The following is a 24,929-nucleotide window of genomic DNA, read 5'->3' as shown; positions in this document are numbered from 1 at the left end:
AAGAACTTTAGGTACTACTCTCCCTCTTGCCCTCTGGAAAGGACAGGGTACAGAATTCACCACTCAGAATTGCTCCTCTTGTTTCCCCCCTGATTAAACAGATTTTAAATTATTCAGTGTTCTTAAATAAGTGAAACTAATCAAATACAAATGCATTCCAAGGCGCTCCTCTTAACTAATAATTTCATGCAATGAAATGCCGGTGAGATAATTATGTTTGGAACACAGTGGTCTTTTTACATCTATGATTATGAAAGCTAATGTCACAATTAAATTAATATGAGTCACTAAAAAATGGTATTTAAGGGCTCAGTTATTATAGGAATCAAATGATATGTTTGCATTTTAATACGAATAATACCCTTTATTTGGATTTCTTATATAGACATTTAATTTTCTCTTAAAATACTAATTGGGTGGGGGCTAACTACCTCCCCAAATGGATAATAAATAAGATGTATATTGCATAGTCAGTAATGTTGAAACTGCCTTTTATAGCTACACTTTATTTGTAACTGTACAGAACATTCACAGAATAGAACATTTTGTGAATAGAACCTTGATCAAATTTTGGATTTAGCTAGAATGCTGATTTTACCAGCTATGTTTTTCATGAGGAATAACTGATATGAATTTAATCCTTTATATTTTCCCATGACTTGTATAATTCTTTGTTTTTTCCAAGATTTCACAGAACTCTAAAGTTAATGAGAATATACATGCCATAGCAAAAGAAAAGCTAGGAGTTGTACAATATTGTATAATATTGTACAATATTGCCAGCTCTTCTGGGCTCTGCAGAGTTTAAATCCTACAACATACTCATGACAACACTGAGGTAGAAATGTTGGACGGAAGGTCTAAGATTGGTGCTTTTATCATCTCATCCCTGTTTTCCTTATTAACAGGTTTTAAAAAGGTGTTTGCAAAAGTAAATGTAGAGAAAAGAAAAGAAAAATATAGAGAATAGTCTTCGTAGATGTTCAATTGTTAATTTTTAAGAAAATAGTTTTAAACATTGCTATGGTTAGTTTCAAATTTGGAATAAATAACAGTTCTTAAGGGCTCATTGCTTAGTGTATTTTTAAGTAGAACAGCTTCCTGAAATCAACCAAACATAGACAGAATGGTGATAGTTTTTGCAGTTATAGGAATAGAGCGTGGCTTTGTTTTCATTGCTGCATAAAGAGTTGCATCAACTGCTTTTGGAGACACCCGACGCCTTCTGTGTTTCTAATCACTAAATTTAACTTGCAATTTAACACTATGCTAAGCCATGTTAATGAGATTGGAGTCTTGCTTGCATTATTAATTTGGAAACCAAATTGGTAAAGTTAGAAGCCCATGTTTCATCGTTATTATTTAGCACATGATGAGTAAAATTCTTTGGCAGTCATTATTTATTTAGCAGTTTCTACTTTCAGTGTGTTTTACAGCTGTTAATTACCTAACACAAACAGCAGTAAGTGTGTCCTGATTTTCAGAGGGAAAAATCTTGCGAAGCCATTAAGATCTGCCTGGGGTTCATGTCATTGTGGTTGACATTTTCTCTGTTGCTTAATTCACTTGACTCTGTAGCTTTCCCTCCTGATAGAAGAGTGCTGAACAGGATTGAAGAATTTGGCAGAATTTTCTCCTTTTGCTGCTCTCCTTCAGATACAAACTTTCAGTCTGGTAGCCAAAAAGGAAAGGAAATCAGCATGTTAGCTTTTTTTATTGACTGCTTTGACATTAGAAAACAAGTCAGAAAATAGATTGTCCACTTATATATTTGTTTCCATATATTCCCATTTTTATATACTTCCATTTATGTGTAAGTGCTTGTAAACACATTGTTGAACATTTTCTACTGAAATTTCTAACTTATTTATTGACTGTTATTTGGTATTTATTATTGGTCCAAATCATTTATATGTTTCATCACTAAAAAAATACATTATAAGCAAAGTAAAAATCCAGTCTGTCTCCTTGATCTTGCTTTGATTTTTCTGGATTTTATTTCTTAATAATCACTTACCTTTTAAACTGACAGCTTAATAACTTATTTATTGTACTTTTACTTATATATGTATACATGAATGCACACACACACACACACACACACACACACACACACACACACACACACACACAGTTTCCTTTCTCAGTCCTGAGGATAAAATGATAAGCATTTATTACATTATGGTAACATTGTAGCCATTAAATTATCTTATATGAGGATGTTAAATTATATGATTCTGATTATAGACCATTTATTTGACCCTTTAAAATTAGAATGCACTTTATAAGGATTTTATTAGTTGTTGTTATGAATTAGATTGATTTGAAATCTTCTTAGCATGTGACTGACTACATCTAGATAGTAAAATGATCATTGCTAGTTAATTTTTTACCTAAGTCTCTTTAAAGGCTCCTCTGTTGGAAAGGAAACAATGAATAAAATAGGTGAGATTAATATATGTTATTTTCGATGAGTATTGGGAAAGGAACTGAGTTCATATAAGCCAGTGGGAAGGGGTATACGTAGTGATGACTCAATGTTTGGGAGCAGGTATCATGGTTCTTACTTTAATCACCATACCCTACAGTCGGGAGCATTACTCCTAAATACAAGATGTTTCCATCCAGTTCAGTGCTTTTATCTGTACAGTGGTTTGCACTTCCACATCTGCCTCCTCACACACCGATCATTGGATCTTCATTTTAGAGTGTTTTTTGAGGGGACAAAGATAGTCTTAGTGTTTTACTTGTTCTTTTGGCTCTTGAACCCTTAAGAGGGCTCCCACCTTCCTGTTGCCTTCCTTGTCCTCTCTTGTCAGGTGTACTTTCTGAGACACTTCTGGGTACTTAGCCAAATGCAGGAGGAGTACCCAGTATGCAGGGTTCTTGAGACCACATGTGTGGGCTTTTGAATATTTGCAGATAGGTTAATAGATATCTTCGGGGGTGGAATCCAAATCTCAACATGAAATTCATTTATGTTTCCTATAGATCCCAGAGCCTGAAGGTAATTTTATATGTGTTATGTTTAAGTCATTGTACCTTGAAACAAAGTTTCATAGTATCTGATTTTCCACTACTGATGCTCAAAAAGCATCAGTACTTTATTAAGTACTATCATGGCCTTCTTACTAATGTTCAATGAGTCAGTTTCTTCCTGGTGCAAGACTAAATTCCATGGCATGGGGTGCTGCTTTCCCAGATGTGGGAATATCGAGCTCTTTTTTAGTTGAAAAATCTCTTCTTCTTTGTAGGTCTCTATAGAACATGGCTGATGGTAGCCTGCCTCACAGGCTGGTTGTGGCGATTCGCTGAGTAAATTCATTTCCTCACAGTGCTCACCGTCACGGCTGCTAGGTGGGAGTAAAGGCGCAGTGTAGGCAGGTCAGAGCTGACATTGGATATCTGCCTGCCTGCAGGAGCCCTTGCTCCATTAGAAAGAACCACACACTGTGTCTTCAAGAATCTTGATAGTGTTATTGATGTGACAAGTCATTACATGGGGCTCTGTCCCTGTCTGCACCTCACACAGCACGGTGTTTGTATAAGACCTCATGTGCACTTTGCTCGCTAAATGTTTACTGCGTAGACAGAAGGATTAAACAGGCTGTATGCTTCTGAATCAAACAGCCATTTAAGATGTGACAGTCTCTTAAGAACTGCTGTTTTCCCACCCGAACAGTGTGAGAAAGATACTTTGCACTTCTAATCTGATGTTCAGACACTCCTTGAGCCAGTTTTCAAAATGCTGGTCTCAGTTCCAGTAATCCACCCTCCACTTTATAATCAACCTGAGTACTAACAAACTGCACGTTCCAAAGAGCACCTCTTACTCCCCCACTCCCAAGTAGGGCCTGGCAATTGGCATTATAAAACCTTCCCTTCTCTTCTGCTGGGGTTTGAGCTCAAGGCCTGGATGCTCTCCCTGAGCTCTTGTGGTCACAGCTAGCATTATAACACTTGAGCCACAGCTCTCCTTCGGGCTTTTTTGGTACGTAATTGGAGAGAGGGGTCTTATGGGTTTTCCTGTTTAGACTGGCTTTGAACCATGATCCTCAAAGCTCAACCTCCTGAGTAGCTAGAATTACAGGTGTGAGCCACGAGGTCCTAGCATCTCCCCGATGACTTTTATGCAGTTTTTTAAAATTCAACAGTAGGTCACAGGAGCAAGGTACTTGTGGTTCAGGGCAAAAAAAATGTTGGTGTTAACTTCTTGTGTACAAGAGATAAGATGTAGAAAACAGCTCATTCAATTTCCTTTCATTTGTGAAAAACTCAGGTAGTTACTAAGCATTTTGCCAATGCTTGCAAAAATGAGGCAAGGGAAATACAGATGTAGAAATAATTACATTTCAAGCCCAGTGGTAGCTTTAAGGTCTTTAAACGTGTGACTTTCATGAGGTCAATCAAGCTATAAGAACAGTCTTTTCTGGATGCATGAAAAAGATGCTCAAGATGAAGAGCTACTTATGAGAAGAGACCTTACAGGTTACAGACTTCATTTCATTCAGGAGGGTGATGTTCGGCGACACCAGCAGTCTTAAAGGAGAATGGGACTTGTTTGGAGGTTATGAATGAGAGGCTTTAGAAGGTGTTGCAGAGGAACAAAAGCAAATTTGGGGGTTTTTAGCTGCCACTGTGATGGGTGTGACTTCAGAGTGACCATGTTCTCAAGATGCTGATGCTCTGGAGAGAGCCTGAGCCTGCCCACAGAGCTGGCATTGATATGGCTTCTTCTCTGGTGATAAGAGCTCTGAAATGGGATCTGGGAAGGGGATAAATTGAGAGTGGCTCACTCCCAGTGAAAGAAGGAGGAGAAGGAATGGAAACTGCCTGCCTCATGTGCTTTCTAAGGCCCTGGAGCCCAATCACCCAAGTTCAAATCCTAAGCCATTCACTTGCTAGGTGCTTCATTTCTTGTACCTCGATGTACACATCTCAAAAATGGGGATAGCAAGGCTCCTGTGTTCTAAGGGTTGTTATGAGGATTAAACTTATGGAAAAGTATCTGCTGTATAATAAGTGCTGCATTTGTCATTGTGGGAATTCTACACACATACACAGGTACATACACACACACACATACTTCATCAACACACAATTCCATTTCTACTGTTTTTGTTCAGACAACACCTGGATCTTGCTAGCTATGGTGTTGTCCATCTGTATTCTCTAGGAAGTTGGCTGCAGGGCAGAGGATACTCAAAAAGCCACCACGTAGCTTAGCATTAGTGGTATAGAAGGCGTACAGCCCAACCTCCTCCCCACATCTCACTTGCTCTTGGAGAGTCTGGCTCACTTTGCATTTTTCCTACCTGTTCTCCTATCTCACCCTTGAGCCCCTGAGCATTCGCCCAGTCTTTTGGCTTTCACTGGGGGATATTAACACAGTTAACATGCTCCCTTCTGCACCCCATCTTTCTTCCTGTCCCAGCTTTTTTCCAACATGAAGAGGTTCCGATTCTGTTGCCAAAGAAGATGGAAATCACTTACCTTCCTTCGGGTTGACTCCTAGCCTTTCTCCTCTCACATCCCTCATGCCTGTGGCACTCCCAAAGCATCTCTATTCTCCATTGCACCCATGTCTGCCCTCTTTTCTGTGGTTTGCTGCAAATGAAGTAATCACTTGGCATTAGGAGTTTGATAGGATTGAGTTGCTAGGAAGGCGTTAAAATGTCCATATGCACCATCTTCCCTTCTCCTCTGATGGTATAGATAGAATAGGTAATCAACTCTGTTACGACGCCCAGTGTCAGTGGTTGCATTGAGCTCTACCAGTGCTCTTGCAGTCACAAGTGCAAGTAGGACTGAGTGGTCTGCTTCATCTGAGGACGACATCCTGAAGAGATAGGAAATTGCAGAATTATTTTAAGAGTTCCATTGTGATTCTCACAAGTTCACATGCTCGTGAATTTACCCTGGCAGTAGGGAAAGACTTCTTTTAGCAGTGAAGCAATTCAAAGCAGTTTAATCTTACTCTCTTTATGAGAACATGCCTTTGATTAAACCAACCTCAGTGGCAATGCCGCCCTTAGGTACGTATTTATGCAAGGCTGCATTTATGTGCATATTGATGCAATACCATATATATGTATGAGACTTTTCCTTTCTTCTCTGGATGTCTTTTGTTGTGTTGTTATTCCAGTAATCCAGCAGGTTGTGATTATAAAACAGGCAGTTTATTCACAACGACTTAAAACTCATAAAGTATCTTTGGTCACCATCCACCCCTCCCCCCACTCTTGGACCCCCATTCTTTACCCATCATGTTCCTTTCCCACTGACACCCACTGTGTTCATATTTTGCATTCTTTGCAAATTTACTTCATGCACATACAAGTATATGTTATTCTCCCATTTAAAAACAGACTGCAGTAGACAATCTGTTCTTGAGGAACAAGATTCTGTACCCTGCATTTTCTTATTACATGCTATAGTTTGGAGATCTTTATATCAAGAGGTTTCTCATTGTTTTATATCTATCTATCTATATATCATTGCAGATATATATATATATATATATATATATATATATATATATATGTAGCTGCATGATAATCTGTCATTTGAAACTAACCTACTTTTTCTGTTGCGGGAGTTTTCAGCTTCCTGATAGGTTTTGAGGTGTTGGTGCTGGGTAAGAATTGTTTGAATAGATTCAAACTGACAGGATATAGACAAGAGACCAAGATTGAGTATGATTCTGTGCTTTTCATAAGGGAGTTTCTAAAAAAATAAATTGATAAATATGAAAGGGATGATGGAAAAGGTAACACTGATCAAGAAGCATGATTGAATTTTAACTTATTTGTACAACTGCTTGATTTTAAAAACACAGGAAAAAGAAGATAAACACTACACCTATTGGTGATGAATGAAATTTCTGCCTTTTCATATGTAATATTGATAGTCCTAGAAGAAGCAAGAAGGTGCATTGCACACATTTTGAATAGATTGTTTTGTAAGCTTGGGCCCCCAAATCTTAGAACACAAGAGTTTTCTGTAAAAGATTACTCAGAGGTTGGCCAGATGTATCTAGATTGGTAAAGCTAATAAAAAGGAAATAAAGAATTGATACCTGCCATCCAGGATGAGATTTCAAACGTGTGGGGTTGGGAAAACTTGCCTCAGTGATGAATCCTTCATATTCCCATTGGCTCTTATGCAATAGCTAGATGTGGGGTAAGAGAAAGACAGGACTATAAGCTTTTTGAGGAAAGGATAGCTGACACTTCGTTAACTCATACATAATTTGTTTAATTGGGTGATCAAAGAATTTGTAAGTATTGAAAAGGCATCTGTAATGATTTACGAATGTATACATTTCACAGAAGTGTATATATTAAAACATTAATATGATGTGATGTTTGAACTAACAGAACATTGAGACATGAAAGTCAACATTTGGGATGAAATTTTAAGCTATAAAGTCCACTTTATGCCTCCTTTGAAGCACTGCTTTTCATCTTATTTATAGCTAAACATCAATCTGGGAATACAGATGTTTCTGGCAGTTAGATTTAACATTTTGGTAACATTTCTGAGAAAAAAATGATATTTTCATGACTCCAAAAGAAAATTAGGAATATATCCAATAGCTCTTTCTGTGGTGAATTATATATACCTTTTAGGCACTTTTACAGTTTTAATCACTTCATTAATAGTAGGAAAAAGTTTTTTTTTTGCCTTTTGTCTGTTTTATTATTTGATGACTCATTTGACAATTACTCTATATAGTTTAAAATCATACAATATTAGACAGAAATGATTTCTACTTACCTTGGTTGAAAAGTAAGTCCTAAGGCCTGCCTTCCATTCCTTCAATTTACATGCCCTGCATATTACAGGATCAGCAAATGGGAAGTTAATTTTAATGGAAAATTTAATCAGCAAATAGAAAATTAATATTAACTAACATGGTTTAATATTAAATTATAAGTTTTCATTCATCAGTTTTCTTCCTTAGGATGAGCAGTTGGAACTGATGTAAGTTAGGAGCATTTTATGTTGTACGAAGCTACTTAGTTTCTGGTAGTCTCAGAGTTTAGGGGAGATGAGAAGATATGAGATAAAATTCATCAGATGTTGTATGGTGACATGATTGTGTGGCTGGGCTTTCTTTTGTGTTTTTATCCTCGTCCTCAGCAAGGAAACCAGAGCACTCTAGATTAAGTGGTCAGAGGCCAAGAGTCACTATCTGTTAATAGAGCTCTTACCTTTTGATTTCTTGTTCAAGATTTCTTCCCTCAAAGTGGCTGTTTTTTGTTGTTGGTTTTTAAATTTTATTTCTCTTGAGAGCTATCGATTGGGTGTAGGATTTTTCTTGTAACTAATGGGCTAGATTCCACATCACTTCTCTCCTTAGCCAGTGTGCCTTGAAACTTTTGTTATTGCTTAATCCAGATTTCTGGTCCTCTTCAGAATTTCCTGGCTGTGATGCCGATTTATCACAAGGCATCATTTTGAATTAGACACCCTGTGTGATGATCAGGACCATCTTGTGGGGGAGGAACCCCACATTCCTACAGAAACAACTAGTGCGTGCTGATACAGGCCCTGGGGGAACTGCTTCTCCCCTCCCCCCGCAATCAGTGGGGGTCCCATTTAGTAGCTGCTTCTAGGTGTAATGGTGGATGTTTAGTTAAAGGTACTTCTACACTTGGAGTTGAGTGAGGTAGTCGTGGTGACGTGCATGGCACCTCAGCCCCTTATTTTCACCACATTCCTTAAGTTTCATAGCTTCTCTTAGGAAAGGGAGCACTTCTGCAATATCTGGATCCTGTCTGAGTTTCCTAAGAGTCCTCCCTCTCCATATTCAGGGAAAAATAACTTATTCTGCACTCCCTACTTCATTTGAACTCCCCTGTATTCTGTTACAATTCAAGCATTTATATCCATCAGAAGACCATAGACTACTAAAAAGTCCTATTTCCCATGCTGTTATCATTGTTTTTAAAGCCATCACAGCAATGTATTTCTCAGATGCTCTGTTACTTCCTTCTTCTCTTTCTTTGTTGGTACCTATCATCTTGGCTTCTTCCCATGCAGGTCTGCAGACTCCTGTGCCAGAGGTCATCGTTGATGTGGAATCCATGGATATCTTTCCGGTGGGCTGGTGTGAAGCCAATGCCTACCCTTTGACTGCGCCCCACAAGACAGTCTGTAAGTGTGGCCCATAGAAGGTGGAAAGCATCTATGATCTTGGTGAAGAAACAATGGGTTATAAACAGGCAGGATGTAAAAACAAAGAGAGGCTTTAGATGTTTCAAAGAGTACCAATATTGTTGTAGTCTTAATTACCCTTTAAGTATCTACATGAGATGGACAGGACATTTGAATATATTCCACAGGCTGACAAATTGAATAAGAAGGCATTTAAAGGACACAGAGAGCCATAGCAAAAAATACCCAAAATCTTCACTCCCAGTTTTATATGAAAGCCATTTTTTGATTTGGGGGAAAAAACTCAAATAGCGTATTTTTGTATATCATTTCTTTGAAAAAATGTTTTTACATGTAATTTCCCCCAAAGGAATTATACTCACTCTGTCATTTACTGAAATAATATCAAGCCCACTTAGCACTAAGTGATAGGTGAAATTTTATCTAGACTTTATAAGTAATACATGTATTATCTCATATCCTTTTGAACTCAGAAATAACAGATAAAATCAGTATTAGTAATTGACCAATTCAGCATGCACCCATACACACACATTCATAATTTATACTTAGGCACATTTAAATACTTAGAATAATAGTTTTTTGTTTTACTTTTAAAGATTATTATTATCTTTAAGTAGTTGTACAAAGGGGCGTCTGTTTAACAAGTAAGATATTAACAAGTAAGATATTAACAAGTCAGAGTACAATGCATCTTGATCAATGTCACCCCTTCCATCCTCCAAAATTTTAATATACATTATTATAGATCATTATCAAATCATATGGCTTAAAATATTCTATCTTAATACATCTTAGCACTTACTATTCCACTTTAATGTACATCAAGGGTATTACTTAAAATTCATGAAGCCTTAACAATAATGGGTTTCAACATTTTGTTAGATTATGATTCTAGTAGTTTCCTTATGGATATCGAGTGCCAGCTCTATTTCTTTCTAGCAACCAATTCTATGGCATGCTACTTGACATTTCTAGGATTTAGCTGTAAACAGATTCCCAACATAGCTGACTTCTCATTCCCTGCTCTCTGCAGTTTTTGCAGTGTTCCTTGACTCAGTGCTCACTACATTATCCTCATACCTGACTATTGGCTGTACTCTCTGAGTACACAAAGAACTTGGATAATTTTTAGTGGGGGATGAAGAGAGATCTCCCTAAGAATAAATATTTTATATTCAATGTGTTTGTTTTTATTTATTTTGTATACTGTGATTTGAATACAGGAACTTGTGCTTACTAGAATGATACTATCCAGAGAACCATGCTTCCAGCCCTTTTTTGTTTTTGTTGGTCGTGGGGCCTGAACTCTCTGGGCCTGGGCACTGTCCCTCAGCTCTTCAGCTCAAGGCTAGTGCTCTACCAGTTGAGCCATAGCACTACTTCCCGCTTTTTCTGCTTATGTGGTGCTGAGGAATCAAACCCAGGGCCTCATGCATGCAAGGCCACTGAGCCACCTTCCCAGCCCCAACCTCCAGCCCTTTTTGACTTTTTTGGTTTTTGTTTTGTTTTTGTTTTGGGTTATTGGGCTTGAACTCAGGGCCTGGACACTGTCCCTGAGCTCTTTCACTCAAGGTTCTACCACTTTGAGCTGCAGCGCCACTTCCGGTTTTCTAGATGTTAATTGGAGATGAGTCTTACGCAGTTTCCTATCCAGTCTGGCTTTGAACCAAGATCCTCAGATTTCAGCCTTTTAAGTAGCTAGAATTACAGGTGTGAGCCACCAGCACCCTGCTTGACTGGTTGTCTTGGAGACAAGGTCTCACTTTCAGCCTAGGCTCATTCCTGGATCATGGCCACTACTCTAGGCTTGCCATCATAACTAAGATGACAGTCACCTACCACCACACCCAGCTTCTTCTGTTGAGATGAGGTCTTATACACTTGTCTGTCCGGACTGACCTGGAACTGTCATCTTCCCAATGTCAGCTTCCCATGCTGCTGATACAGTAGCATGTGCCATTGTATCTGGTTCTTGATGGAGAGGAATCTCACACATGTATGTTTATACTGGCCTTGGGCTGCTCTCAGCCTCCAAAGTAGCTAGGATTATAGACATGAGTCACCGGTGCCCAGCCTTAGAAATACCTTTGCTGGGTTTTCTCACAGGGTTGGAGCTCCATTTCCTTTGTCCTTGTCCCTCAAATAGGACCTGGTATCTTAAGTCTTTTCCCTTCCTGGAAGCAAAGGAATCTGGAAGGCTGCACGTGCTTTTGCTTTTTGGAATAAGTTCACATGTTGGTGAACACATATGCAATAGTATTTCCTGGTTATTTCCCATGTTGCTTCCAGGTATATTGTGATTGGTTCCTCACCCAGATGGCACCCAATCAGGTCCCCAATCCTAGTAACAAGACAGAGAGTCAGACAGGGGCTATACATTCCTTTTTCACCTGGAAGATGAAAAGTTGTACTTTGATACTTGGTATATGAATAACTGCAATTGAATATCAAACAATGAGTGAAATTTTATATTTCTCTTATTGATTCTTCCATTTATTTACTTATTTACTTTGCTTTAAGGACACAAACTTGCACTCTTTCCTGCCAGCTTTAGAATTTTCAGTAAAACCTTATGTTTATGTTGGAAGATGCAGGATTATTTGTGTCAAGATAGTGGCAAGAGCCCTAGTCTGGTTTTGTTAAGGTGATCTTAATCAATTAGAAAGATAAAGTGTCAATGTTTTTGTCAATATGTGGCTAGCCACTAACAGTTCTTCCTGTAATTCAGTGTTTCAGGGTTTTTTTTTTTCAGTGTTTCAGTTTTAAGTGCATGCTTTTTAGACTAATTTGGGAGTCCATTGTTATAAAAGTGGTATTTGTCTTAATCACAATTTCTGTGGGAAAAAAATTCTGGATCATCATACTTGGGACAGTTTATCTTAATATGTATTTTTGTGAAGTATAGTATGAGAGCTCCTTTTCTTCCCTAGTAAGCAGAGCCTGTGTAGTGGTCAGATTAAATGTGCTAATTTTTATTAAGCTCTTATGTCCAATGAGTCTGTATCTGTTTTATGTTCAGAGAAATGTATATAAAAGTGTGGCTTGACTGAAAAATGGTTCAGTGTTTAAGTAGTATTTTTAAATGGGCCTACTATTACACTATGCCATTTAAAAAATGTAGTAGTCTCACTAACAATATTATTTTCTTGTTCTGATTCTTTTTTTTTCCTTTATAGCACAAAAGAAGAGAAAAATAGCAGTTGTGCAGCCAGAAAAAAAGTATGTTGGTTTTTCTTTTCGTTTTGTTCTCCAAAATGTGCATGAAAAGGTGTGAAGTACCTTATAGATGAATGAATGGAAGTTTAGCTGTTTTTATTAGGGAGTTCCCTGACAGGTACACACAAATAACAAGTAACAAATAGCACACACACGTAATAAGTCATTTTCACATCTATTACATGCAAAACACAGTGCCTTCTCTGAAGAATCTATAGCCCAAAATTGCCTTTTTTCACTTTTATTTTTCTTGTGAAAGTACTGGGGCTCAAACTCAGGATATGGGTGCTGTCCCTTACTTTTTTCAGCTCAAGGTTAGCACTCTACCATTTGAGCCATAGCTCCACTTCCAGCTTCTTGGTGGTTCACTGGAGATTAAGAGTCTCGTAGACTTTCCTGCCTGGGCTGGCTTCAAATTGTGATCCTCAGAGCTCAGCCTCCTGAAATTACAGGCGAGAGCCACCGGTGCCTGGCTTTACTCTGTATTTCACATGGTCAAGATGGCTCTCTGCACTAATGATTCTTTGTGCCCCCAGTCCTCAGTGGAAACTACAGTTTAAACCTAGTTTACAGTCGCCTTTTCCTGACCTGAATTTCCTAAGCACTGAAAGACCCTATTGTTACGCCAACTCTGCTACTTCCCATCTGGGTGAACTTGAGCAGGTTGATTTAGCCCTCGGTTCCTCCATACCCTCATCTTTATTAAAAACTAATTTCTCTGAATTTGATGAAGATTAAACTTGATGACATGTGAAAAAAATACTATGGGCTTTGAATTGTTGTACCAATTTTGGTTGTAATTTAATGAGAAAAGAAGGTGTTAGAGCTAACAACTATGAGTAAGGAAGTATGTTTTCAAAGTTGGGATGGTTAGCAAGCTTTTTGTATATTGCAAAATACTTAAAATGCACCAACATGCACATTTCATATAAAGTGATTGTGTGTCTTAAGTAAAGAAAAACATATGGATGGAACATTAACTGAAAACAGTGCTTTTTTCAGATTCTTAAGTTTAAATTTAAATACATGGAAATCAAACAATAAATGCACTGTTATTTTAATAAGAATAGCAGTTTTATGGGTATTTTTGTGTATTGGTTTGGATGCGCCAGTACTGGGGCTTGACCTCAGGTGATCTCCTCTACCACTTGGGACACAGCTCCAGTTCCAGCTTTTTGGTTGTTAGAGTTAAGAGTCTCTTTGACTTTCCTGCTTGGAGTAAAATTGAATCACAATCATCAGCTCTCAGCCTTCTGAGTAGCTGGGATTATAGGCGTGAGTCACCAGCACCCAGCATTGTGTATTTATTTTAAATGCAATGAATCTGGTTTATTTACTTGATATAAAGTAGAGAGATTAGTAATAGACCTATGATTGAATGTGAATTTGAAGTCCCTGGGTTAATGGCTCTCACTGGTCACCAGCATCACTCAGTTATGGAAACGCTTATGGCTGGCTTCCACCCTCAATATTTCTGATTCAGGAGCTCCAGGGTTTGGCCTGAGAATCTGCATTTCTAACAGATGCCAGTGCTGCATGTCAGGGCACCACAATGCTGTAAGACCTCCTCTCAGGTCCCCAGTATTTGTTTAGTTTGAATTTCTGTGGTTTTACAACTGTGTGGTTGCCATTTAGCCAGCCCTGGGGACTCCTTAGTTTCATAACTCACCTTTTTTTCCCCCCCTCCCATGGTACATTCTTTCAAATGTAGTCAGCAACTGTTTAACCAAACTGTAAAAGAGTAAAGACTACTTCACATTTGAAGAATCACCAGTTTGTAAGCTTTGGTGTGTCCATAACCCAGACAGAGCTAGAGGTCAGGAGAGAGGTCAGAGCTAGAGGTTACCAGAAAGCAATCTCCAATGAGACAAGCCACAAAGTCTGACTTTAGTTTAATGCTAGTCAAATCGAAGACATAACTGAGGATATTAAGTACAGTTGTGTAATAAGACAAGCCGTGCAACAAGCTAGAAGGAAAGAAAGATACCCAGCAGGCACAGCCATTCAGCTGTGCCCTGGCTTTCTTAGGGTCATCAGAAGATCTGAGAACAATTATTCTGAAGAAATCTTTTTTTTTTTTTTTAATCTGGTCTTGCTGGTGCTGGTCCTGTGAACATGTCCCATCTTACAATGCTCTTAGTTTGATTTTTGGAGGAGTTATTTTCCATTATGAAAATACCGTTCTCCTTACACTTGTGTTCAGTGATATTTTGTGGTTGTTTTTTCTTTATCCACAGATTGCCGTCCACAGTGCCTGTTGAGAAAATACCTCATGACCTTTGTTTATATTCTCACCTGGATAATCCAGGTGAGTAGACTTTGTCCCTTCCCAAAGTAAGACATGCTGTAACTGTAGGTCACTACGAATGTATCTTAACTTCAAGATCATTTTCTTTTTCTCTGTTACTACTCATTCACAAATATATACCATTAAAAAAAATCCTGCTGGGTGCCGCTGGCTCATCCCTATAATCCTAGCTACTCAGGAGGTTGAGATTTGAGGATCATGATTTGAAGCCACACTGGATAGGAAAGTCTGTGAGACTCTTAACTCTAATGAACTACCTAAAAACCAGAAGTGAAGCTGTAGATCAAGTAGTAGAATAACAGCCTTCAGCAAAAAATAATAAAACCTCATGGACAGCATCCAGCCCTGAGTTTAAGCCCCAGAAACTTTTAAAGACACATACAACACAAGCACATACAATCAAACACATAACAAAATTTCTAAGCTGAATTCTCTGTACTTCTTTTTACTTTTTGGTCAGTAGCTCTAGGCAGGTGATCCAGTCGATAGAAAAAGGAGCCATGTGCTCCTTGGATAGTGTCATCCAGATTAGCACTGTGTGTCATTAATCATCATGCAGAAAGGGAAAGCTTGAAATAATCACTATGAGGTATTTCTTTTTTTTTTTTTTTTTACATTTTTAAACAATTCCACTTGAATTTTTAACCCAATGATTATTATCCTAAGTCCCTACTGCCTTTTAAACAGTTGCTTAAAACCTTTTGAATTTCAGTAGCTGGTTATATGTAATATGTTTTATAAGCTATAAAGGTTTACATTTTACAATCTTTCAAAAGACACCCTGGTGCTTGGATTTGACCACCAAATCTGATAGTATATACCTTTGTCCGCTTAGTAACACGTGATTAAGAATAATGTCTTCTAAGACCTGATTTCTAGATTTAGGAACTGTGGGAGGTAGCAGAATCTCACAACTGCTATATTGTAAAGTAAATCCCATCTTTGTAAAAAGTTTTATGAGTATAGTTGTGTTTGTCCTGGAGTTGTTTGGTGATTCTTTGTTTCTTTTTGTGTCTCAAAATACTTCTTACTTCACAGAAAAGTTTGTTTATAGGATGGAAAAAGAATCAGAACTTCTAAGATATTTTTAGGGGCACAAAATGTCCTAATGTTAGGAAACAGTGTAATTATTTCGAGAGAAGAAAATCATTTGTTTTCTCTTACAACCAGGAACTCAAGTGACATCTCCTAAATTAGCTTTGCAACAGTGCTGGCTCTCATGGTTGCTGGAGTTCCCTCTCTTTTATAACTCCAGATATTTTACCAATCAGGAGGCTTCAGAAGCTTCTTGAGTTGGGTCCAGGGCTTGTTTGGAGGGACCTAAGCCCAGAATTGCAATCCTAAGCATCCACCACTTTGTTCTTCCCCGCCGCAGGAACTGTCAACGGGAAGTACTGCTGCCCACAGCTCTTCATCAACCATCGGTGTTTCTCCGGCCCATATCTGAACAAAGGGAGGATTGCAGAGCTACCTCAATCAGTGGGGCCTGGCAAGTGTGTGCTGGTGCTTAAAGAGGTAAAGTACCTGCCCCTGAGCGTGGTTAACTCATTTCAACAGGATCTTTATGGTATAGACAGTTCCTGCAGCAAATACTAGATAATGAGTTCATTCAGTTCACACTTACCAAGCACTTCCTTGTTCTTATCCTGGGAGCTCAAAGTTAAGAGATGCAAGATAGAGAAGTAACATTCTTTCCCAGAAAGACTCTCAGCAGACACTCTTCCCTGGATTAATGGGAAATGTTGCAACAACCTAATAGATTTGAGTTGATGTTTTGTGGGAATACAGAAGATGAAAGAATCCCCAAAGGAAGTCTCAGGGTTGCTTACAGAAATTTGGGGAACATCCATGGTTTTCCTTAGAAGTAGTTACTTGGCTTCAGATATTTGCAAGTATAAAGTTTGTTTTTTGCAAAGAAGAGTGAAGTGTGAGGCTCCAGGAGCCCCTTTGCACTTTGTCCACATCATCAGCTTACACCCTGGGTCCCTGGCAGCCTGGGTCCCAGACTAAGGGAAGAATGTTAATAGAGGGGAAACCAACTAGTTTGTTACTCTTTTTCTTCTTTCTGGAACTACAAGAAAGCTTAAGAGAAAGGCACCTGGTGTTCATATGCTGCAGGAAACTTAGTGATGTCTTGAGCGTCTGTGAGTTTCTCCCTTCTCTCAGGGTAACATCCCATGGATGTGAGTTGAGATTGCCAGGGAAGGAATGAGACCTTTATACTTACCTACGATCCTGAGAGCTAGTGTGACAGAGGGGACAAAAGAAATGAGGGTCGATCATACATTTGCTTTATGGAAGCGGGAATCTTGCTCCTGGCAGAAGAAATACAGATAAATACATAAATAAATTCTGTCTCACCTACTTTTGTCTGTCTGGCTGCCAGTAGGCAACTCATGCATCTGTCTCCCTATCTTCTCCCATCATCTAGCTTTGTTTGTCTATCATTGGTCTGTCTTCATTATCATCTGTCTGTCGCTCTATGCAGCATCTCTCCATCATTGTCTCTATCCATATCTCTCTGATCTATCTTCCATCTATCTTCTTCATTATCTTTGCTCCCACATCTACAGAAGTCAGTGATGTGGAGACTGTGGGAGCCAGTACTGCTTTCTGATATTTCTTTTTACTTGCAACCTCTCTAGAGGTTCACATACCAAGGTGCTCATTCATTCAGCATCCTGTAGATAATTACTAACTCAAGGAACCACTGATGAAGGGAATACAATCTTATTCATTAATTTCTTTAAGTTCTAAGTAATTATGATGCCAGGCACCATGCCAGATCTTGGAGTCTTGGTGAATAAGATCTATAATCTGTACCTCGGTGTGCTGCAGAAAAGAGGGTCCTAATCTTCCCCTCTCTAAGCCAGCCTCATTCTAACAAGCCCACACAAGTGCAGATACACTGGTAGGAGATGCGCACAGCTATGTTAGAGCAATGCTTCTTCAGCTCTTTTTCCTTGAGGGTCAGGAAAATAGTTGTAAGCAATTTTTGAACTTGGAACCCAATATCATTGGGTGTTTTTACACAAATGAGGAGACAGAAGTTGTCTTCCTAGAGAAGTGCCCCTCTCTGGGCCTCCTCCTTCATTTCTAGACTCTTGTTAAACTTCATACGTCCTAGGCTTTCTTTAGCCCTTTCTCACTGGCTGGCATGAGTTGGGGAGGGGAGGGGGGAGTCTGTTGACACCAGGCATCTAGTAATTGTCTCTCACTTTGAGAGTCTTCCATTGAAAATGACAGACATTAACCAGTCTGGTTAGCAGAACTTTGAAACATGGAGCAGAAAGAGGTCAGGCAGATGCACTGCCTTGGGGTAAGGGCCCCAGGCTCATCCTGCACTGCTTCACTGATGAGTGCATCTAGGTGCCAAAGAAATCTGGGGTGGGGGGGTTCATGAGGCTGGAGCCACATTTGCTGGCCCCACCTGGCCCAGTCCTAGATGCCCAGCTTCAGGTAGTTACATGATTCCCCAACCCCCACCAGAAGTTAAGCGACCACTGGTTCTGATCACCTTCAATCTCGTCTCTTAAGTGAGAGCTGAATTTGCCTTCACTTGTTTTATTTCTGCCCATCATTCGTCCATTTAACCATTTACTTCCTTAAAAACCTGAGGGGTGACAACTTGTACTTATTGTTGCAATGGGTCCACCTGTATCCTTAAACGACTTGTTTTGTCATGTCGAAAACGAACTTTACAACTTTGGTGGGGGGGGGGAGGTTTGGGGGGGGCCTTGGGGGGAGGCTGGGAAGGGATGTGAAGGATAAACAAAGGAGGAGGCTGCAATGTTTGATAAGAAATGTACTCATTATCTTGCCCATGTAATTGTAACCCCTCTGTACAGTATGTTCACAATAAAATAAAATAAAATAATAAAAAAAAACCTAAGGGGTACTTTGAGAGCAGCCATAGATTTGTCAGTAGAATGGAGCGAAGCTGAGTTGAGGATTTGGGGTCCCCCTATAAAAGACTTTGGAAGATCACACGGAATAGAGGGAAAATCTTACCCAGCTGACTCTAATGCAAAACCGTCCCTCAAAGATATTCTGTTGTGCTTTGCTTGCTGCCTCAAGTGTCTGTTGATTTTTACCCCATTGTGAATGATCTGCGCAGCTCAAGTGTACACATACATAGCAAAGCCTGTGAGGCAGGAGAGCGTTGGGTGTCAGTTGCCAGAGTTTGGGAAGGATGGCAGAAGAAAAGCACAAACTGTGCTGTTAGGGCCTTCTTTACTATTTCTACATAAAAAAGACAAGGGTACATTTGATGATCTTTTCCACTGATATGAAAGAATAGGATTTCGTAAGCAATGAAGATCAGTAGCAAAAGCTGTCTTCTGGACCTCCATTCACATAGATTAGTGGTATCTAATAAATTCTTGGAATGAATTAGTCATTCGTTTTTAGTGAAGAGAAAATAATTTTTATCTTCACTCATGAGAACATACTGAAACTCTTCTAACAAATAATAATAATCATAAATCTATTAGATACTACTGCTGCTGTTGGTAATAGCCCCAGCTGCTGGGAAGGGAGCAGTATGAAGTTAATTTCTGGGTGCTTATGGCCTAGGAGGGTGGACAGTAAATACCTAAATACTATACTTACAGTAAAATGATCAGCAAGAGGACCAAACATGATGAGAGAAAGATGCTGTTGTATGGAGTGTTTTCAAAGATCTCTGTGATAAGGATGCTTTTAGACAAAGAATGGACTATAAAGATATCCCAAGTGTGTTTGTCAGCTTTCCATCATTATAAGAATACTTGAGATGATCAGATTATAGAGGGAAAAGGTTTATTTTGACTCCCAGTTTCAAATATTCCAGTCTGTGATCAGTTTCTCTGTTTGCTGTGGAGCCTGTAATGGCAAGTAGGTGGCAGAGCCCAGCGACCCACCTCATCACCCTCCCAAGCACCCTGAACCCTGATCACCTTCGCAAGGGCTGGATCTTCCTTGCTTGACCCTCAAATTTTACATTATTATTATGATTTGCCTAATACAAATTTGTCTTGTATGGGGAAAAGCTCCTAGATTTATTGACCCATCTTTGGTTGCCTTGCCAGGACTAGACCAAACAGTTTTGGGCTTTTTTTGTTGTTGTAATTTTTGTCAGTCGTGGGGCCTGAACTCTGGGCCTGGGCCCTGTCCCTCAGCTCTTCAGCTCAAGGTGAGTGCTCTACCACTTGAGCCACAGTACCACTTCTGGTTTTCTGGTCGTTAATTGGAGATAAGAGTCTCACAGACTTTCCTGCCCTGGCTGGCTTCGAACCACGATTCTCAGATCTCAGCCTCCCAAGTAGCTAGGTTTACAGGCATAAGCCACCAGTGCCCGGCTACCAAAACAGTTTTGAAGGTTTTATATGGGCACTGGGCCAGGTATTCCTCATTCCTGCAAAATACAGATTTGATACAAGCTCACTCCAACTAAAACAAATTGTTGCTTTTCTCTCATAATATATTAGTTGTATTGTCAAAGCTCATAGAATTCACAAACTTTATAGACCATGATAATGACAATTTGCCTTGTGAAGGTTAAAATGTGTTTGTGACTTTAACTAAGTATCACTATCCCACCATTCTGTGAAATTTGTGAAATTTTTTAATCACTTCATCTCAATAAAAAATTATTTTTAAAATGAAGAGAAAAAAACACGAATGAGAGAGAGGTTGCATGTAGAAGGATTTTCTCAACATGCTTCGTGAACGTCAAGGATCCAAAGAGGCATTGCCCTCCAGTGTGTGTTTCTATCTGGAGATGCTCAGCCCCTCCTACCAGTTTTGTATTCCAATGGTTGATCAACTGCAGTAGTTCCATCTAGCACTGGACAGTGAGCAGATTTCTCCTTAATTCCTTTAATGGGGTAAACATCAAACACGAGGACATCACGTCATAGAAACCCTGAGGCTCACGTCCTCATGACATGCTCTGTTTACAGTCACAAAATGTATTCCAGTATGCAGCAAAGAAAAGAATCCATTGAAATTTTATTGTCTGTTGATAAACACTTGGTGTGTTATTGCAGCCAGTTCTAATTAGATTTATTTTTAAACTCAAGTTTCTGAAATGGTACTGACAGTAAACAGTAAAAATCAGATGATTATTTTAATACAGAAAACATGTGCGCCACAACTGCCTGGATTGCACCACCCCAGCTGTTTAGTGCCACGGCTGAGGTAGTCACAAAAGTTGTGGGTAGTTAAGGGGCAAAATGCTACCCAGGCCAAAGTCAACTGCCACGCTGACTGTATGGTATAACATATTTTCACATCAGATCTTTAGAGTTAAATGAGAAAGCTTTGTTGTCTTCAGAATTCAATTAGTAAGTGATTCAGGCCACTTATATTCCTAAACATACATCTATTGCCTTTTATTTTTGCTGGACTGATCCCTACCAAAAACAAATACACATGCTAGCTTAGCGCCTGTCCACGTAATGGCACTAATGCGTACCTACCACCCCAACAAGCCATTTCCCTCATCCACTCAGTGGCATTTTGCTCGGAAACATGAACTGTGATCTGTGAGCCTCCATACTCATGACTTGTTTATTGAAAAGTATGTACCTCTGGGGTCAAAATTCCTAGTTCTTTTCAGTAAGAGAGTGCATAGAGAGAAGTACCCAGAAGCATCTTATCTCTCTAGAGCTTACCCATGTAACTCTCAGAATTCAGATGCCTGGTGTTTCTAGAGGCCTCATGGTGAGCAGTGGCCACCTGCATGTTCTTTTGGACTTAGGACTTGGAAATGCATTTCTGAGAGCATTGTGCTCATTGATTCAAGGTCCATTCACTGAGCCCAGCATTAAATGATTTTGCAGAAAATTCATTATGCTCCCTAGCACAGTCCCTCAAATCTCCCCAGATTTCAGACAATATTGTCTCTAGCATATTGTCTCAGTTTCATTGGCTCCTTCTAAAATGCATCTTTCAATGTAGAATGAAACTCTCAGTAACCTATCCTCCTGGTGGATCATGTACTGGAGAATAAGAAGCTGCCCTGGGAAGGACTCGACTCTTTTTTTTTTTTTATCTGCAAGAGTTATCAAGAATTATTGAGCTCCCAAAGTTCCTATAGCTAGCAAGGTCCCACTCTCCTAGCCTGAGGGGTGGTGACTTTTACACCCTGGGAATGCCTACATGGCAGGTCATCTCAACATTAACCCATAGAATCATCTAGCAAACTTAATCACAGCCCTTCAGTTAACAAGAGAGCCCAGTGAATACCTCTGAAGTGTCAGCAGTTTGGTTTTTGAAAATGCTTGTTTCTCCAGGAATGAACGAGATTGAAGTGCAGTGAGGGTTATTTTGTTTTTATTTTTGTTTTTATCCCAACAGGTTCTTAGCATGATAATCAATGCAGCCTACAAACCTGGAAGGGTATTGAGAGAATTACAGCTGGTGGAAGATGCACACTGGAATTTTCAGGAGGAGACGCTGAAGGCAAAGTAAGTGTTTTCAGTTCTGGAAAACAACAGTTTTTGTAATATTTCACCTGCTGTGTTAGAAGCTCTCATTCTTTATTTTGACATAGCCCAGAGAAAAGGAAATAATTTGAAGGTCCATTATTCTGCCATTCCAGAATGACATATACTTTTTGTGTGACTTACAAATGTACCACTGTTTTTGTCACATGTTACAATTACCGTGAGCGTTAAGATTTCGAAAATGAAAAGATTTACTAAACTGATTCTTTTTTATGTTACACTTGCAGAATAAAAAATTACTCTCTGTGTGAACCAACAGATTGGTTTAAAAAAGGAAAAAAGAATAAGAAAATTGTATTCCTTTTCATTATTATATTACATTCATTAACAGATAGTAGTGTTTGATATTGTGACAGAGGTTTGTTAAATACAAAGGTTCTCTACTCTGGGATTGAAAATTTATAAAGATAAAAGGAACTGGTAGACATTTGTTTGGTTTGAGTCAAATAAAATGGCAGTCAGTGGGTTCTGAGTTGACATGCAGTTGAGTAACTTTCTTCTTTAATTTAGAAATAGGCTAATTAGAAAGATGACATGTTTTGCTTGGCTGTAAAAGAAAGAAGAAATAGCCCTACTGTGCTTGAACTTGGTTATTGAGGAGGTCAATAGGAAAAGATCCATTTTTTAAGAATGTCTTTCTCAAAATAACTTGATGTTGAATAATTGTTTGGTGTACTGAATAGCCTTTAAATATTCATTTATAGTTTTCCAACAGAAAAGGTGTGCTGGTTGGCTTTCAAAAATCTTTTTCTTTTCTCTTTTTTTTGAATATTTTTATTATCTTTAAGTAATTGTACAGCAGAGTTGCCATTCAACAAAGCAGTTTGTGAGTACAGTGCATGTTTTATTTTCTCTCTTTCTTTTTTCTTTTAGTTTTTGCTTGTCCTGTGGCTTGATCTCTGGGCCTGGGCTCTGTCCCTAAGCTTCTTTTGCTCAGGGCTAGCTCTCTACCATTTGTGCCACAGTGCTACTTCCAGCTTCAGCTGAGTAGTTTATTGAGCATAAGAGTTTCACAGACTTTCCTGCCCTGACTGGCTTTGAACCTTGATCCTCATATCTCTCCCCATGGAGTAGCTAGGATTATAGGCATGAGCCACCAACACCCAGCATATGTTTCCTTTATAAAGTACATGGGTTTGATAGGCAGGTGCTGTACCACTTGAGCCCTTCCTCCATCCCTTTTTGCTTTTATGTTTTATTCAAATAGAGTCTTTACTTTTTACCCAGGCCAGCTGGACCACAATCTCGCTACTTATGTTTTTGAAGTAGTTAAAGTTACAGATGTGAGTCACCACACCTGGCTACATTTATATTACATTTCTAATATATTTATATAGAACAACTAAGAAACAATGCTTTAAAAAAGAAGCAAACCACTTTCTGATATATACAGAACCCTTATCCTTTCCTGTTTATAATGAAAATTGGGAATTCTTAATAACTTGTCTGACCAGTAGCAGTTTCTTCTATAGTTAATTCATCCTAGTTTCAGGTAGAAATGGTGAGATATTTATTAGGCTTTTACACTAACTCATTGTCAATAACCCCCCACATAGCATCCCAGAGTCTTCTTAAAATATCTCTGTAATTTTGATTCTTACATGCCACTTAAGGTGTTATGATACTCTGCCAAATCACAAGAGTGGAGAGAATATATGTAATTAAGAAGAGTCTTCATTTGCATAAAATGGTATCCTAATGGAAGGAGCTGCACATAGCTTCATTCCCAAGTGATATTTGATGAGCTTCATCCATAGCTCAGAAACAAATTGTTTCCTGCCTAACATTTGGTATTTCTCTTTTTTCTGTAAAGGGGAAGTGACCAGCCAATGTAGGATGTTTCCTCCTAATGTCACTGTTGGGCTGTTAAAAATCTTGAGCAATCTTGGTTATACACAGAAATCTTACTTCTTGTTTTAAAGCTTTTCTGTAAGATTCAATACAGCTTAGATAACAACACTCACGGATGCTGAAATAGTGACAGTACAGAACTCTTAAATTCCATTAAAAGCTCTCCTGTTCCTAAATCAGCCAGAACCTTGCTCCATGACAGTGAGAGTTCATTTTGCAAATGTTGGCACTTATTTTCATGTTACCAAGTCGATCAGAGCTTTTATTAAATCCAGCCCGATATAATCAAAACAGACACAGGGCAATTCCAGCCCTGCTGAATTGTAAAGACAAAGCATTACCTCTTATATCAGAGATGACAGGGAGTTCCAGAGCGAAAATCTTACACAGCCGCTTCTAATGAGGAAGTGGCTGTCTGAACTGGAATTCAGCTACACCAGATCATAGGGGCCACCCCAAGCAGCTGCTAATGATGGCAGGTTTAGAGTCAGCATGTGCCTTGCTGTGACAGTCTTGCATGGTGCATCACCTCTTTCCTCCTGATAGGAAGTGACAACTTTTGTAGATTGTGACAACTTTGCTATATTTTCTTTGGTGCAATCAGGAGGAGAACAAGATGCCTTCTTTCCATTTTGCTGAAAGGCCAAAGTGTTTTCTGTCATGGATAAATGAACTTAGCGGAAGGAAGAGCTGCAGTTAAGACATGCAATTGCATTGGTTGTTGTGGGGCTGGAATTATAATATTGCAAGGAGTTTCTTCAGGAAGTGAGGCTGTAAGATGATCCTCAGAGCAGTATGAGTGCTCTGATTCCCCATCCGGGATTATTACCTGTTGTTTTCTAAAGATTAACGAACGGCCCATTTATCTGATAGGATGA

The 24,929-nt window shown here is 39.0% G+C and overlaps 1 protein-coding gene across 2 annotated transcripts in view; it reads left to right on the top strand.

Moving 5' to 3' along the window:
- Positions 1-24,929, top strand: part of LOC138805553 (scm-like with four MBT domains protein 2) — a 151,259-nt gene that overhangs the window by 110,007 nt on the left and 16,323 nt on the right. For both annotated transcript variants that reach the window (XM_069990306.1, XM_069990309.1), the window contains exons 12-16: positions 9,049-9,162; positions 12,363-12,405; positions 14,640-14,710; positions 16,086-16,225; positions 22,052-22,161. In XM_069990306.1, coding sequence (XP_069846407.1) covers positions 9,049-9,162; positions 12,363-12,405; positions 14,640-14,710; positions 16,086-16,225; positions 22,052-22,161 — 478 coding nt within the window. The remainder of the gene's footprint in view (positions 1-9,048; positions 9,163-12,362; positions 12,406-14,639; positions 14,711-16,085; positions 16,226-22,051; positions 22,162-24,929) is intronic.

Source organism: Dipodomys merriami, unplaced genomic scaffold (genome assembly GCF_024711535.1).
Source record: "Dipodomys merriami isolate MVZ:Mamm:240054 unplaced genomic scaffold, mDipMer1.0.p SCAF_4, whole genome shotgun sequence".
Classification (NCBI taxonomy): domain Eukaryota; kingdom Metazoa; phylum Chordata; class Mammalia; order Rodentia; family Heteromyidae; genus Dipodomys; species Dipodomys merriami.
The sequence above is the reverse complement of the archived record's forward strand: the minus strand, read 5'-3'. Positions and strand labels throughout refer to the sequence as shown.